Below are 17,986 nucleotides of genomic sequence, written 5' to 3'. Positions count from 1 at the left end.
CTCTGCACTTTCATACAAATTTTAAATTAAGTTTGTTAGTTTCTACCAAAAATTGGCTGTGACTATTATGATTGGGGTTGGGTCAGATCTGTATAGCTTTGGGGAGAACTGGTATCTTAATACTGTCTTCTGAACCTTGAGCACAGTATGTCTCTTCATTTATTTAGGTCTTTAAACACTGTTTCAGATTTCTCAGTGTACAAGTCTTCCAAATTTTTTGTTAGATTAACCTCTAAGTACTCCATATTTATTTAAGTATTTGTAAATAGTATTTTACCTCAATTTTATGTTTCTAGTATTTCAAATGTAATTTACACTTGTATACCGATATTGTATCTTGTAACTTTGGTAAATGTATTACTTCTAGTAGCATGTTTTTATAGATTACATTGATTTTCTAAACAGGTGATCATGTTGCTTGCAAATATAGTCACAGATCTTCCTTCAATCTAGACCACTGTCTTTTTCTTGCCTTACTGAACCTCCAGTACAGTAGTGAATACAAACAATGAAAGCAGATGTCACTGTCTCGTTCCCAGCCTTAGGAAGAAAACAGACTTTTACCACGATCATGTTACCTGTACTTTTTTTGGTAGATGCCCTTAATCAGGTTAAGTTTCTTTCCAATCTATTAATTATGTAACTTTTCTTTTACAGTTGTTGATGTAGTGCATTTCATTGACTTTCAAATGTTAAAAGCCAACCCTACATTCTTGGAATAAGTGCCATTCGGTCGTGATGCATCATTCATTTTATATAATGTAGGACTTGCTTTGCAAAATTTTTGTTTAGAAGTTTTGTACATAGGCTCAGTTCTTTATTTCTCACACAGAAAACTTACCTAATAGCCATCTGCCACATAACGATGTTTCAGGCAATGATAGACCACATATCTGACAGTGGTCCCATAGTTTTAATGGAGCTGAAAAATTCCTATTGCCTAAAATCCTCATACCTATCTCTATGTGGTAGCACATTTTATACAAATAAGTTTGTTACAGTTGTCTACAGTATCCAGTACCAGTATCATGCTCTACAGGTTTTACACCTAGGAATTGTAGAGAAAGAGAATTTTTATGCCACAATGTCTCTTTGGCATAAGGATTATTTTAGGCTGCATAATTTTAAGAAATAACATACATGGGAGAAGTGCTGAAAACCAAGTAGAAGTTTCCATTGTGAAAGTCACATTTGTAAGGGAAATCTCCAACCATAAGGGTGTCTCCCTCTCTGTACCAAGAAGAGGGGCATAACCTGATCTCTAGAAACTTTTACCAATGCAGAAGGCAACCCTTTAGATCCACATAACCACCTCCACCCTTATTTGCAGTGCTTTTCCTGAGAACCTCCCATAACTTATTCTCCCACCCCCAACATCTTCTGTCCTCAGCTGAAGGTGGTGGTTTCAGTCATTTGGGCAAGTTACTCACTTTTCCTGGGTCTCTCACATGGATACTGGAGATACACATGCTATTGAACTTTTGCCTTTTTCCTGTTAATCTGAATTTATTTACAGGGATGTCTCAGCCAAGAACCCGGAAAGGTAGAAGGTAAATTATTTTTCCTCCATACAGTGCAAGTCTATATATCTATCACAGAGCCCAGGTGTTACACCACCTGTGTTTAAAGTTGCATTCTATGATGTTCAGACAATGACAAAATCACTTAATGATGCATTTCTCTGAATGTATCACAATCAAGTGGTGCATGACTATATTTATTTAGGTTATTATATTTTCTTAAACAAATAATAAAGTTTACCTAGAATGTATTTCTCTGCTGTACAAGGATGGACAAAAGTAGGTTTACAGTTGTGAGAACCATGTTAAGAAACTGGTAATAAGGAACTCTATGCCAAAATATGCTTGAGTATAGACTATAAGCATGTGAATAATAAAGGCTGGCAATTTGAGCACTTATATGGTATTTAGCTAAGTGAACTGGGCCATGTGAAATTCTTCAAAGCTAATGTAATAATCATAACCTGAATGTCTTTTTCCATATGAACAACTGTAAACCTACTTTTGCCTGTCCATGTATACAAGTATATGAAAATACCATTTTCAAAATGATTTTTCTATATAGAGATAACTTAAAATGCATTGAATTATTTCAATATTATCAGTTAAAAGATACCTAACTAGTGGTGAGCGACCTAGTAGATATTTCACATCTATAACTTTCCTCAGGTCTCCTAAAGCCCTTGTGATAAATACAGCAGCATCCTTACTGCCCCATGCCCTCTGCTTAGATTTTATTTCTGGCTTAGAAAATTCCAAACAGGTAAAAAAAAAAAAAAAGAGTAATAGGGAAAAACAAATTAATAAGGTCAGTAAACTAATCAAGGGAAAATTAGTTATAGAAAAACAGAAAAGACAGCCTTGTTTTTATACCCTAGAATGATTCATTCTTTTTGGTTTTTAATCCTCACTCAAGGACACGTTTCCACTCACTTTTGGAGAGAAAGGGAAAGAAACATCAATTGGTTGCCTCCCATAAGCACCCCAACTGGGTATTGAATCTGTAACCAAGGTACATGCTCTGACTGGGAATCAAACCGGCAACCTTTTGGTGTACAGAACGGTGTTCCAACCAGCTGAGCCAGGCGGCTAGAGCTGATTCATTCCTTAACACAAGAAACAATGAGCATCATTTTTAAACAGTCCTTAGTGTAGTTACCTTTTTGTTATACCATAAAATAATTAATACCACAATAAACAAGTTATTTTGTGTGCTTATTGAAACTCGAAAGGAAATGGTATCATTGTCTATGTATTCATTTGAAAGAAGTCATTCTAATCCAGTACAGCTTGAACCTGCTGGGACTTTCAGAATAACAGTATTCATTTCTCACCTATACAGTAAAGAAGCTGGATCAAATGATATCTAGAGCTTCTGACAGTTCTAAATGTTAACGGTGCTATATTAATAATATATATATAGCCAATCCACTTATTTTCTAAATGAAACTTCTTAAACCAGCATTTTCTCAAAAAATGGTGGAAAGTTTCCAAAATACACAACATTTTAGAAAATTCAAATTCAAATCTATTTCAGACTAGGAATTGAAAACAGTAATGTCCTTACAAACAAATCGAGTCCTTTATTTCCTACCAACTATGTTCCCAAGTATATGAAAGAATTAACCTTCAGAAACAGTTTAAGGAACTGAAAGTAAAAACTATTTAAAAAAGTAGTCTTCCTTAACTTAGTAAGTTGAAGTTTTGTATTAGGAAAAGACTTATTATAATAAAAAATTAAATAGATAACCTGTTTTTGGAAGATACTTTGCAATCACCATATTTAAAAAATATAACTACTTCCCTTTGTATAATTCACTAGACAATTGTTAACTTTCCTGAATTTTCAAAACTTATATGCAATTATTTCTACATGTCTCCAAGAAAAGGTTTCACTGACCAATGCAAACAGTAATTTATTAAATAAAGTATAAGTCCATGCTTTATAACTCAGCATTAAATTTCTCACAGAGAAATCAAGAAACAACATTTCCTATCATGGATAGTTCTCAATGTAAGTCTTTCCGCCAATACGTCACTGAAGGAATCGGGCTAAGTGGGAGCCGCCCCCGCAGTCGACGCCTGTGCTCTGGCCATTCTTCGAACCAGTGCTTCTTGTCTTTTTTTCTGAATTTCTTCGGGAGAATACTTTCTATTTTTCTCTTCTTCCTCTAAAAATTAAATGAAATGCAGATACTGGTTTTATAAACTATAAAGTCATTTTCAATCTGTTTTAATTTTTACTTTTTTTATTACCCAGGTTTGCCACCTGGTTTAGCTATTAAATCACACTAAACTACGTAAGATTCCAAGTGCAGCCCTAAGGCTCCAGGCCAACAGAAAACAGATCATCGGTCAGTCCGTCCTACTGACGCACTCTTTTCACACTGCAGTAAATTTACCTGATCAAAAATGGTACATTTTGATATTCAGCAAATAATTCTTGTGAATTATGACATCTTCATTTATATAACTTACAAAACACATTCTAAAAACAAACTGGGATTTTAAATGTAAAGTAGTTAAAATATAATAAATTTAAAAAGATACCAATACCTCAAATAGTGTATTTATAAGATCAGTTATACTCATATCACCTCTGTGAACTCCAAGATACTCATTTCAGCCATTCAAGAAAAATATTTTATCATCATAGAGTGAAATCCAGCATGTCAGTAAACATGTAACTCCCTGTTAGATATCTTCTTATTTAAAGGACACATTTTATACAAACATTAGAAAATTGTTTTAAAAAGCACAGTATCTGAATAAAATCTTCAACCTGAATATCTTTTTAATATATAAAAATGTGAAGCATTCTGATATATTTTTATGCAGCATAATGTATACTTTAAATAAACATACCATAAACAATGTTTTAAATTAAGTAATAACAATGTTTTTTTAACAAAACATCCAGTTCTACCTCTGCCAAAATACTGAGTTCTTTTATAATAAATTTCATTCAATAGTTGTCACTTTGAGTTAAAATATTATATTAAGAAGAATCAAACTTTAAATAGCAAACCTATTACCTCATTTAAATGTTTTAAAATTAAGGTCATCACCTTAATACATATTTAAATGACCTTGTATTGTTTATGTTGTAAAATTTGCCTTTCAGAGAAGTAAGAATTTGTAATACTGTCAGCAGAGAAATATTATTTATACTGACATTGAAGCAAAGGTTCAAAATTTTTTAGAAGACATTTCTTTTGGTAACTAAGGGAAGTAAATGTCTAAAATGTATCACCTGCCTTCCCTTTCTTTCTTGGTATAATGTGAATGGGAGTAGACATTCAGGGTAAGAGAGATGTATTTTATGTAAACTCCCTGGTGATTCTCAGGCCATTTATTTCCTAAACTAATTATCTGCTAGAGTGTAGCTTTATTTTTCTCACAGAAAGGTACTACAACATACTTTAAAATTAGCTAGTTATCTAATATTTTAGTCTCAGCTGAGAAACACGAGAAACTCACAATACATATACACACCGTTCACATTCAATCAACCATAAGTTTGGAAGGAACACAGGTTAATAATCCATGACAATAGAAAAGATCACAGCTCCCTAGAATTGGCCTTACAGTTGGCTTGGTGATATTCTGGGAACTAATGTCAAATGATATAATAAAGTCACACCATGAAAACCTGAATCAGAGAGAGTTATCCATTTCTCCCACCAGCCCTTCCTTTAACTCAGTCTGCAAAAAAAGTACATAGCGAAGTCTAAACTATAGCAAGGTACAAAGCAACAGTGGGTCTTAATCTTTAACTTAAATCAAGGGTCAGCAATTTTTTTGTAAAGGGCCAGAAAGTAAATATGTTAACCTTTGAGGATCATCTGGTCTCTTATCCTAACTGCTCATTGGAGCATGAACACAGCCAGGACAATACATAAACAAATGACATGGTTCTGTTCAAAAACAAATTTCTGCAGGGACAATAAAATTGGGATTATAATTTTCAAAAATCATGAAATATTGTTCTTCTTTTGATTTATTTATTTATTATTTTTATTTATTTAAGATTTTTATTTATTTATCTTAGAGGGAAAAGGAAGGAGAGAGAGAGAGAGAGAGAAATATCAATGTATGGTTGCCTCTCGTGCGTCCCCTGCCAGGAACCGGGAACTGGCCTGCAACCCAGGCATGTGCCCTGACTGGGAATCAAACTGCGATCGTGTGGTTCGCAGGCCCGCATTCAATCCACTGAGCTACACCAGCCAGGGCCTTCTTTTGATTTATAATGTGAAAACCACCTCAGCATGCTGGCTGTACAAAAACAGGCCACATAGGCTGGATGGATTTGGACAAGCCATGTTTGCCAAACCCCACCTCCAAGGACTGAGGCCCTTAAATGGCTTTTGTTTCAAAGACATTCTGCAGGAGAGCAGTTTGCTACATGACAAAGAAAAAAAAGGGGAACCAATAGAAAATACTAACAAGGTTAATATTCATTAGAATATTATATGCAAAAAATCAACCAAAAGGAAAATTGGTAAACTGAAAGACAGATTATTATTCATTTATATAAATGCAGACAGGTTAGTAGATAGTTTGGGGAAGAATCAAATGTTCTAGAGAGATTTAGTCTTTAATGAAATTACAACTATATGTAAACATATTCATTTTGGAAGTATGGGTCAATTAATTACACTTATTTGAATTTAAGTATTTAAAATTATTATAGGTTGACAATTCTTAAGGTTCAAAATATCTAGTTTGGGCCATAATGTAGAGATACATTCATTGTCCGTATTGGTAAGAACATAAATTGATGTTAACTTTTTGGGAAGATTTGGTAATAACCATCAAAATTTAAACCATTCTCCATCAATTTTTCAGTAATTAACAGATATAATCATAAGAGCATGCACAAATTTACGTAGAAGGATATTCATTGGAGGATTGTTTTTAATGCAAAAACTGCAACCAAACTAAACTTCCATCAATAGACAGTTAAATAAGTTGTTACATCCATATAATGGCACATCATGTAGTTATTAAAAGGACTGAAGCAAATCTATACATACAAATGGGAAAAGATAGTTTCAATATATGACGTGAAGGCAAAACCAAGTTGTCAAATAGAGGGTATATAGTGTGTAATTCTATCTATTTAAATAAATCTATAGGTATGTACACACACATTTTTTATATGCACAAAAAATGTTACATGATGTATTCCAAACTGTCAGTAGTGGCTTCTCCTCAGAAATGCTTGTGGAAGAGGAGAAATAAAGGACTTTTACCTATCTACATATTATTTTAAAGGGGAGGGATCACATAAGTAGGGAAGTTCTAACAGTAATACCAACAAAAGCATTATCTAGAATCTAAACAATAATTTAATGTTAAAAGAAACAAAAAACTTTCTCAGGTTGGCACTGATCCACCTAATAGATAAGAAACCTAAGGTGAGCTCCAAGTGAGGGAGACTAATTAAGAAAATCTGTAACTACAAATTAGTATAGCACATGCTGTAACAGAAGTCGGCACTGGGGACTGGAGTAAGCCAGAGAAAGGGGATGTAAATCATTCTGGAGGTGCTTGCAAACACAGTGTTTCAAAGGACAAATGGAAAATGGCCTGGCAGATTTGGTATGTGAATGTGGGGGCACGTTCCTGGTGAAGGGAAAAAGCGTCTACAGACTGAGGCTGTGAGAAAGTACCGGTCATTAAGAAGCTCTAGTAGCTACACCAGACATACTCCCATTTAAACAACACTATGATATCAGTGAATAACAGGCCTTTCACATTATATTGCATGATATTCATTCAAATATTTATTAAACATCTAAGTGGAAGATATTGTGGTAGGAGTAGGTGCTCATTGATAAGACAGTAATCAATATCTAATTATGATTTTAAAAGGTGAAGGAAATAAGAGAGATAATGGAAAATAACAAGACTTATTTATAGACTTCAAGGAAGGCCCCTGTGAGAGGGCAGGTAATACTTAAACTGAAACCTGAGGATAAAAAGGCACCAACCACAGAGCAGGACTGGGAGGGGGCAGACAAAAGTTGAGAAGCAGTGTTACTTGAGAATAGCATAGCCAAAGATCCAGAACTAGGGAAGAAACTATTTCTTCTGAGGAACTGAAAGACAAGATGGTACAGTTGAAGCTTAGTACTGCAGGGGGAAAAAGAGGGCAGACCGGTGATGAGAGATAATCCCAGGCCTTGGCGATATAAGTGTAAACTTCAATTTTATTTGAAATACAATGGTCAGTCATTGAGGCTGTGGTTAAGCAGAGGAATACATGTTCACCCATTTGTGAAAGATTATTCTGCTCTCTGGCAGTTGGAATGAGAGGGGACAGGTAAAAAAAATGCAGTAGTCCAGCCAATAACTGCTGCCTTGGAAAAGGGTGGTAGCAGTAGAGTAAAATGGACAATTTTGAGATAATTTTGTGGTAGAAATTTCAGAACTGGTTGATGGAAAGGAGAATTTGAGAAAAGAGGAATTGGTAGAATGAAAGAAGACAAGTTGTACTGAGTGAGTAAGTAAGTTAGAATTCTTATCAAAACTAACAGCTTTATATCAGCTATTAGACTAGAAGTGTTTAATTAGAATGCCCTAAATGTTCAAGTATTATTTACCTCAATAGTCTGCTAAATAGAGCAGACGACCCAAGTTCTAAAACAATGATATTGTGTAAATACAGTCTCACACAGTATATATCCTAACATATGATTCTCCAGAATATAATTCAGAAAACATTTGACAAATATTTACTGAGTGCCTACTACATGCTAGTCACTGTACTAAATGTTGGTAAAAAACCTGAAGCAGTCTTTTGAAAACAAATTACCCGCTCTGCTTATTACAGCACAATTATTCACAAGAATCATTTTATGACTTCTATTTTATCACAGTTTTTGCCTTACATGTTATGCAGATTTAATATTACAAAAAAACTAGTTTGGCTACTTTCCAAGATGATAACCTTTCAAAAAAAATGATTTCATACATACCTTTAGAATTTTGTTTCAAAGATTCAGGTTTCATCGAGGATTGCTGTTGAACAGCCTTCCCACACAATGAGTTGACAGTTCTGTTTTTCTCCAAATTCTGTTTGATTTTGGTATCAGAGATACTTCCTGTTATACAATTTTGATTAATCTGGGCAAGAACTGAAAAATTTTTGATCTTTGTAAACGTATACTTAGAAAACCTAACTGTAGGGTCACTCTGAGCTTCATCTGTTATAGTCCTATGGGACAGAGGCCTAGTATTCAACATCTTGTAACTAGCTATTCGTGTACCCATTTGAGCTGAATTCAAACTTGAACTTCTTGTAAGAACTGATCTGGAACTACTCACTTGTATTGGAACATCAGTATTATTCCAAGATACAGGCTGACTGTTGATTAGACAATTTGAGTTCTTAGAGTACTGAGTAAAATTTGTTGAAGTACCTAAAAAAGTTGGAGAATTTCCACAAATTTCCCCTTTCTGCATCTTCATTGATTTATTTTTTTGTGAGCTATCTGCCAATGATGATGGCTGCCCTGAAACACTGCTCAGATTCAAATGTGCTGATTGCACTGAATGACTTTGTTTAGATGTCGCAAACATGTTTTTGGCTCCATGTTTGGAAGTATTATTAATCTCAAGTATATTTCCTAATGTCTTGCTGTCCTTTCTCATGTCTTGCTGCTGAGTTAGTCTTTCAATATCATCACATGCTTGGTAGAGTAAGTCGTCCTCTACATCATCAGCTTCCCAGGTATTCTCCAATTGATGATATGCTTCAGCAATTTCATTGGCAAATGATGGGTCATTCCAATCATCGGAGAAAGAACCGAAGTTGGATGCATTTGTCTGATTTGCATTGTTCAAAGCAGCAGAGTCTAACAGAACTATATTAGAATGTGTTTTAAAAGACTGATTAAAAATGGACTTATTTTTTTGTTCATGAGAATATCCTGTGTTCAAAGTAGACTTTTTTTGAGGAGCATTAGAAATAAATTTAGTATGAATATCTTCCTTTATTTTTGTTGGATCAGGTGCAACTGAACAATCTTGAGTTTTGTCTTGAATGGTTTTATTGAAAGATTTCTCAAATTTCACTTTATTTCCATCAGATAGCAATTTGTTTGGTTTATCATTTGAATCTGGTGAAAATCTGTATTTTCCAGTGTCTATTAATTCACTGGTAGGTATCTTTGAAGAAACATGTAGTAAAATTTTTGAATCTCTAAACCCAGCATCTAGACTTACATTCATTCTTGAGTTACTTTTATCATTTGCACTGTTAATAGTACACATTTCCTTTTGATTAACAGTCTGGGCTATTTCAGGAGGAAGAAAGGGTTCAGACATTTCTACATTTTGTGTAACAAAAGGTACATTACTTAGTAAGTTTTCCCAATCTTCCTCAAAATCACTAGTAGGAAATGCATCCATGTGCTTATTAAAAGCTTTTGGCTCCTTAGTATTAGAGGTCACATAAGATTTTTTCCTTCCAGGAGTATCTGCTTGATGAGAAAGTGAAGTTGGGGGTTTATTCAGCAGTTTTTCAGGGACCCGAGTTTTGTTAGTAATGATTTTCTCCTCTTTCAAAGCACTTTTCTTTCCAAAGGTAGTAATGGTATTCCAAAAATCATCTGACCGATCCTGGCTTAACTGTCCACTACATTTCTGAGTAGAACCATCAAAAATGGCATTAAAGGCTGCTTCAGCATTTTGGTCAAATGGCATCTGACTGCTATATTGATCATTTCCCACAGATACGTTGGTGTTTCCTTTCATTGGCTTCTTTATTACAGCATTATCTATTTTTGGGACGATATCATGTAATAACTGAATCTGTACATTATCTTTATAATTATTTAAAGTCTCTGCTTCTGAAATCATCTGGATAAAATCATGATTCTGCTTGTTTTGTTCTTGAATCACATCAAGCTCTTCCATATTTTTATCAAATTGCTTAGCCAATTTCATAAGCTCTTCTTCTTTATTTTGTGTTTTTAACCTATTAAAATATTAAAAAATCATAAAAGTCCTAAGTTATTATAAATATTCAATTGTTATTTAAAATATTATAATATGTTACAACTTGAAATTTTTAACATATAATTATTTTACAACCAAAATTTTCCATGTTAAAACTAAGGAAACGTTTTTTACGTATTCATGAAACCAAAACAGAATATTAAAATATTTACTTCATTGAATGTCAGAAAAACTAAAAAGTTTGAACCTACTTTGTGCAGCTGATTTTTGCTCTTGATTTTCCTTTTGCAACATTAGGAGTAGAAGGAATAGCAGCTTCCCCAATCCACACACCCAGCATGGAGTCTGCTGTTGGTTTCTCATCCTTTGGCAGAAAGGGTGGAAAAAAGAGGCAGGAGGAAAAAAAAGAGGTGTAAATTACAGAAAAAAAGATTCTCCTCAAGTAGTAAGTTCTGTCTGATATGGGGATAATTACAAAACAATCTCCAAAACAATAGCTGGAGGATGGTAATAACAAATTGCAAGGAGTGATACATTTGTTTCGGGGAATAAAAACATTCAGAATTTTGAATTTCTTATTTTCAAAAAATATTTGGGTCTAGTAATTTATTTAACAAATGTGTTTTTAATAATAAAAGCACATTTTTATTGAAAGAAAGCTGATCAACTTACAAGATAGTCATAAAAATAAACATTAGTGTCAGAAATAAACTATGTTAGCAGAAATCATGAGTTAAAAATAAAGACACATATGAATTCTTTCTGTGTCACCTGATTCTCCAAATTTTCTCTATCCCCATTATAATCTTTGTCTACAGCTAGCAGTCTATGTTAACCTGAATTAAGAGCAGTTAGATAGAATTAACGTCAGGACTGAGTCAGAGATGAGTACAAGGTTAGAACTAATGCAAAGAGTAAGGTAGGGGAAAAGTTACTTAAGTCCTGTATATTTTTGCTATGCCTTCAGTTACCTGATCATGTATAATATTGGAGAATGAGTTTATGCCTTGTTTATAAAACAAACCAGGAAATCAAATAGGTTAACTATTTTCTACTCTATTTTTATAGTACCTAGAATGAACACAAGTATCACACAAGGTAAAAATAATCTTATCACTAGATTATAAGTTACTTATAAGAATTATTCTTATGGCAGTTCAGCATCTGGCAAAATGACGGACATAGAGATGTCAGTGCATGTTTATTTACTAGAATCCTGAATTGATCAACAGGCTGTTTTCTTAGATGTTCAGTTGATTGTAGTAGATTTCAGCTTTGCAAAAACTAAAAAAAAAAAAGCCATACTTTCACTTTCAAAATATTTTTTCCCTTTTGTTTTCATAACAACCTTGATTTAGGAAAAACATCCTTAATAATTTAATTATGAATTTTTTTGGTTCTTTTCTCAAGTAATTTTATATTCATTCAATTTTTAGAGAATAAAAGCATCATTTGTATATCCAATTGTATACAGATATTGGTTCTTTATTTTTATATAGTGTTATATTTGAAAAGTTTCTTCATTAAAAATTACACAATACAATCAAGGTACTGTAATAAGATATCTAAACACATTACTTTATTTACTCCTAAAGAATACAGGCTGTGTGGTTATAAAAATGATGGGGAAATATACCCCATCTTCAAACAAACAACATTGCATGAAAGTATCCTTGAAAAACGTGTGAATGCCCAATTAAAATGGAAGTGCATATTTTCTTTAAAAATGCCATTTCTAAAAATATTAAGGTGACAAGTAATTATCTGAGGCTAACTCACTTAAAAACAAACGTCATTTTCTTTTAAAAAAGACCCTGATGCTACTAAAGATTTATGTTTCAAAGGTGCTCAGTTGAAAAGGGTAACATTTAAATGCAACCAACTTCACTGTATTTTTTCTTATGCACAAGTTACCACTTGCATACTGTTGCCATTTCTTTCTGTGAGCTACTTTTTTCCAGCCTACTTAAGTAAAGAGTCCAATAATTTACTCAACTATCTTTTTATCACTCTTTAGGCTGGCCAGCCTAAACACATTTTATTATGTTTCTTTCATGTGAAACCCACAATTAATGAAGATCTATTGTTAACTCATGAAGTAAGTTGTATTATGGCATAAATGCTATTTAACTAATGAACCAAATGGAAAATGAATTTCTATGACATGCCAAACATGGAATGTAGAGAGCTAGTAGCAACAGAGTTGTTTGGACTATCACACTTGTAATTTTGGATATTTTATAGCCATTAAGAAAAACTTTATTTCCTGCCTCCTCCACCTGGATTATGGTGATTCCGTGTAACCACAGTTTGGGTCAGAGCCATCTATTGTTTTCGATCAAGACAGTCACGATCCATGGGTGTGTAAAGGAAAAATACCGTCCTTCCTACAGAGAAGACGCTAAGCAAAAATTGGATGTTTTCTGGATTTAAATTTGTACAATAAGGAGAAAGAAGGAGAGTAAATAAGTTCAGAACAGACATGAACTTAATATTTCTATTTCACTCAAGCAATACAAGAAAAAGAAACTTTTACAGATGGTTCTACTACAGCAAATAATTTTGACTATCATAATTCACTTTAACAAAACCTTATATGTATAGTGTTCTATAGTTTACAAAGACTTGTTATCTAATGTAATTGTCATAATAATTCAATAAAGAAAGCAAGAGAAATAATTTTAGTTTATGGCTGAATGAACTGAAGTTGTGAGAGCTTAAGTGACTTGCTGAGGGTGACCCAGTGTAGGAGGCAGTCAGGGAACTAACTCCAAATACACCGTTTGTCCACCTTTACAGTGATTCTTGATGATCTTGTAATTCGGCTATATTAAGAGCAGTTTCAATGTGAAAAGTTGCCCTATACAGTAAATAATTACCAATCACAAAAAACTTAAAAGTTTAATTTTTTGTCTGATTTTATTATTTTAGTAACTTGAAAGTGATGCCATGTATTGTGAAACAATATTAAAAACAAAATAAATACAAAGCTCTAGTCAAAATCATCACTCTAAAAAACTGAATTAAGATAATGATGTTTAGGAAAATATGTATTACTGATTTTACATTGTTTTGTTTTTTCAAAATACCAAGTTCAATAGTATAAAAGGTAGAAGCAATACCTGCTGCTCTTTTCGGAACAGAGAATTGTAAAAGATGAAACATTTTTCATATAAATGAACTGTACAAGGACCTAGTGGCATAAAACGAATTATAAAGCTAGTGATATTTACCTGAGGAGCAATACGATTAACAATATGTGAGATCTCATCACTATCTGTGGTGTAAATCTTTTTTTTTCTTCCTTTACCTAGAGAAACAAACATATTTCTATAAATGTAAATTTAAAAAACTGTTTTAAAAAACAGTGGTCACTTCTTAGAAAACAATTTTAATTAGCACAGCTTAGATCACTGTGCACTGTGATTTCCCATGCACATTACAGCAATACAATTGGATACGATTCTCAAAAAACATCTATTGTATAAAGTTCCTGATGTTCTCTCACTGAAATTCAATAGTTAAATCTTAATCACTTCTCAAATAGTAACCCAGATAAAAATGTTAATAACAAATTACCTAACTGTTTGGTCATTGGAGAATTTTGATCCCAAAAGATATCATTTTGTCCATCTGGATCGTTGGGAGAACTGAAGGTAGATGACAATAAATCCATTTTCATCACTCTCTTTGGTGTTTCATACTTTTCTACACAAAATAAGATTAAAATAGCAATTGTTGCATTTTAAAGCATTGCTTCATAATACCCCAATGTCATATAATATAACTCTTAACAAGATGACTTTTTACAATACAATCATATAGTTTTCTCCCAGGTATGAGCTAATGTAAATTTTCACCACTTAAGTGTTTCACATAAAAATTCCTAACACTTCCCATATTTAATGTTACAAAATAGCAAGTATTTTAAGATAATGTAGTAGGTCTGTGAACATATAATACCCTATCCCCGCGGTACACCGTAGTCACTCCATTCTTTGCCACTGGAACCCGGAGGCTTTGGGAACCACGTGTAATTTATAGACCTATTTCAACAATCAAAAGCACCCCAGCAGAAGCCTCAATAAACGTCTCTTTAGCCGGTTTCACCAGCTCTGTTTAACTTACACCAATTACTAAAAAGCTTTAGCGATCCACTTCTTGGAAAGTTTTGTCTAGTATTACTTTTACAATTTCTAAAGATTTGTTTTTGTTCATTCTGGTGTTGCTTTAGGGGAGAGTAAAGCAAAGACAAGTAAGGTAACAAAGGCCATGTTTTAAGAACATGCTTTAGGAAACAGCTTTAGCTTGAGTTTCAGTTCCTACTAAAATTGACTGGAAAATTTCAAAAATGTAACACCGAAAATTGGCCAGAATACTCGGAGGCCCTACTTTGGGGGCGTTATACACAGGAACTTCCGGTTTATTCACAATGAGATGAGACATCACCAAGGCTTTGAGAAATATAGATACCTATAGCTTTCCGTTTGGTTCCTTCTCTAAAGCAAGTCGGGGCAAGAGTTTAAGCGGAAATAATTCCGCTAGGAATAAACTGAAGGCCGATCAGGTATTTCTTGCTCCGCCACTGCTGAGTATTTGGAGGAAAAGCCTAGAAATTAGCCGCCCGCCCTCCATCTAACCGGTAAACCCCACACTACCTATTTCTGTGGCAGGGTCAAGCGGGTGATCATACCTAACGGGACAGTGCTTAAAATCGGGGCCGAGGGGAAGTGTGTCGCGTTAGTTTTGGACTCACGAGGGGAGAAGCCCAGAGAAAGACAACACCAGCCCCACTCCCATCCCAGGTTTCCCAGTTGCAAACTGGGCGGTGGAGCTGCAGTGCCGATGCCCAGAGTGGCCGCGCTGCCCACGTCTCACCCTCGGGGTTAGTTTTACTGCACGAAGCGGCTACTGGAAACTGCTCTTGCCGCGGCATGGGCTGGGGAGGCCGATCTCCGGCCCTGCCGAACCCCGATCTGCGGGCCGACCTCAGCCGCCTCTTCCCTGACTCGACCACCGAGCTGCATTCCTCTGCCGCCGCCGCCATTTTCCGCGGCGTATTCTTCAGGCCAGGACTGTCACCAAGTTTTCTTCGCCGATTCATTGCCTAGGACCCCCTTCCCCAGCTGTTTCTCCTTTCACATTTTGTACAGGAACAGTAGGGCAGTGGAATTACAAAACAGGCCGGCGCTAGTTAGGACGCCGCCATTTTTGCCGGTGGCGCGCTAGTAAGAGGCAGCCGCTGATTGGCTGCGTCTGGCCAGGGGCGGTGCAGTTCGAGCGCTCTAGGCCCCCTTTTCCGCAGCCCGCCTCCGAGCATGCAGGGCTCTGGCCGGAGTCATCCCGATTGGGAAGGAATGCAAGGGCTAGTGGTGTGTACAGTAAGTAGTAACTGACAGTAAGAACGTACGAGGTGAGGAAAAGATTTAACCCACTGACATGTTTTTATTCAATTTGCAATTCAGATTACTGTGGGATTTAGTATTTTCAAGAGATAAAAGGTAAAGATGAGACAAGAAGCAATAAAGGTTTTTTTCTTAGCTAGTATCTGCATAGAAATATCCAAAAAAACGTAGGAAAAATTATTAAATTCACAGATTAACGAAGTAGCTGATACAAAGTCAGTATTCGAAGATCAACTGTGTTTCAATAGATCAGTACCAAACAACATTGATATTTTGAAGAAATACAATTTATTTTAGCATACAAGATACCAAATAACTAGAAATAAATTTAACCACAGATTGCAACACCCCTACAGAGAGAAAATAAAATATGTTTGAAAGGAACTGAACACCTAAATAAGAGTAGGATTAATATATGTTGATAGGTATTGATAGGTTGCAAGACTCCATATTGTTACAATGTCGGTTCTCAGATTGATCTATGGGTCCAACGCAAATCCATTCAGAATTGCGGTAGGCTTTATGGTAAGTTTATTTTAAAATGTGTATGGAACTGCAAAGGGCTAAAAATGTCTAAGAAACTCTTGAAGAATGATGAAATTGAATATTTACCAAGCATCAAGATTTATAAGGTTATGGTAATTAAGAGTGTAACAACAGTGAAAGGATAGACAAACAGGTGAAGGAAACAGACTAGAAAGCACAGAAGTGGACCTTTCCATAAATGGGAACTTGATTTAATATCAATTTGATATTCACATTGGAAAAAAACTTAAACCTCTACTTCAAACCATATCCCCAAATCAAGTGCCAATTGACTGTATATTTAATTGGAAAATACAAAATAATGAACATTCTAGAGTTTATATAAATTGTCTTCAGAACAGAGAATGAATTTTAAATTGAACAAAAAAAGGTCACCAACTATAAAAAATTGTAAACTTGACAACAATAAATTCATAACTTGAGATATGATGCCTATCCAAAGACAACATTAAGGAGAATGAAAAGCAAAGTGCAGACTGGGAGAAGATATTTACAAGAGATAAATTAAGGGCCCATATGTAAAACAAGAACAACTGATATGAATCATTAAGAAAATGATTTCCCACCAATAAAAAAAGTGGGTCAGATACTTTAGCAAGCTGTCTTAAAAAAAATCCAGATGATCAACAAATTTGTAGGAAGATGATGCTCAACTTCATATGTAATGAAGAAAGTGAAAATTAAAACCACAATGTGATTCTCCTCTATACCCATCAAAATGGCTAAAATTAACAAAAATGAAAATGTGGGTATGAAGTAACTAAACCAGACGTGAGACCACAGCTAGAGGACCCAACCAATGGGAACTGTCGCTGCTAGTGTGAGTGTAATTTGGTATAACCACTTTGGAAACAATTTGATCCAGTAATCCCACTCCTAAGAATATGACCAATGGAAATGCATAGACTTGTGCATCAAGATACATTTTATAAAAATGCATTTAGCAGTAAAATTTGAAAATACCCTAAACTGGAAGCAAACTAAAGGCCTTCCCAAAGTAGATAAGTGTAGTAGATGAGTATATTGAGCTATATTTTTTTTCAACATAATGCTACATGGGAATGAAAAGGAGAAACTATAGCTCCTTGCAACAATGTGGCAAAATGTCATAAATGTAAAGTTGAGCAAAGGAGACCAGACTCTCACCTCTTCCTTTTACAGAATACTGTAATGCAGTGATTTTCAGCCCTTTTCATCTCATGGCACACATAAGCTAATGAGTAAAATTTTGCAGCACAACGAATAATAAATTTTGGGCCAACCTGACAAAAAAACAGGTATAGTTTTGATTTATTTACACCAGATGGCTATTGTTGTTTCAGCTGTTGTCAGTTTTGAAAAAATTCATAATCTAAAGGAAAAGAGGTCAGTGCCCCTGACTAAATAGCCAGGTATTACATGCTTTAAAAATTCTTGCAGTGCACCAGTGTGCCTCTTTCGGCACATGGATTGAAAATCACTACTATAATGGTTACTTTGGAGAGGGGAGAAGGGATAAGGATCAGAAGGGGGCAGAGAAAGGGGGACTACGTGATGAGTTTTGTTCAT

The 17,986-nt window shown here is 34.6% G+C and overlaps 1 protein-coding gene across 3 annotated transcripts; it reads right to left on the bottom strand.

The window, feature by feature from the left end:
* Nucleotides 1-3,416: 3,416 nt before the first annotated feature.
* Nucleotides 3,417-15,738, bottom strand: ETAA1 (ETAA1 activator of ATR kinase). 3 transcript variants are annotated; one of them, XM_037048067.1, is made up of 6 exons: nucleotides 15,366-15,738; nucleotides 14,067-14,195; nucleotides 13,721-13,797; nucleotides 10,739-10,851; nucleotides 8,504-10,506; nucleotides 3,417-3,691 (listed from the first exon to the last, which is right to left on the bottom strand). In XM_037048067.1, the coding sequence occupies exons 1-6, from the start codon at nucleotides 15,589-15,591 to the stop codon at nucleotides 3,573-3,575; spliced, it is 2,667 nt and encodes an 888-aa protein (XP_036903962.1). In that variant the 5' UTR covers nucleotides 15,592-15,738; the 3' UTR covers nucleotides 3,417-3,572. The 3 variants fall into 3 exon arrangements, with proteins under 3 accessions (XP_036903962.1, XP_036903964.1, XP_036903963.1); XM_037048068.1 differs by lacking the exon at nucleotides 3,417-3,691 and adding an exon at nucleotides 3,782-4,225; XM_037048069.1 differs by lacking the exon at nucleotides 15,366-15,738 and having other exon boundaries at nucleotides 14,072-14,159.
* Nucleotides 15,739-17,986: the final 2,248 nt, after the last annotated feature.

This window comes from Sturnira hondurensis, unplaced genomic scaffold (genome assembly GCF_014824575.4).
Source record: "Sturnira hondurensis isolate 20B ecotype Veracruz unplaced genomic scaffold, ASM1482457v3 Scaffold0006413, whole genome shotgun sequence".
Classification (NCBI taxonomy): Eukaryota; Metazoa; Chordata; class Mammalia; order Chiroptera; family Phyllostomidae; genus Sturnira; species Sturnira hondurensis.
This window is presented reverse-complemented; position numbering and strand designations above follow the sequence as displayed.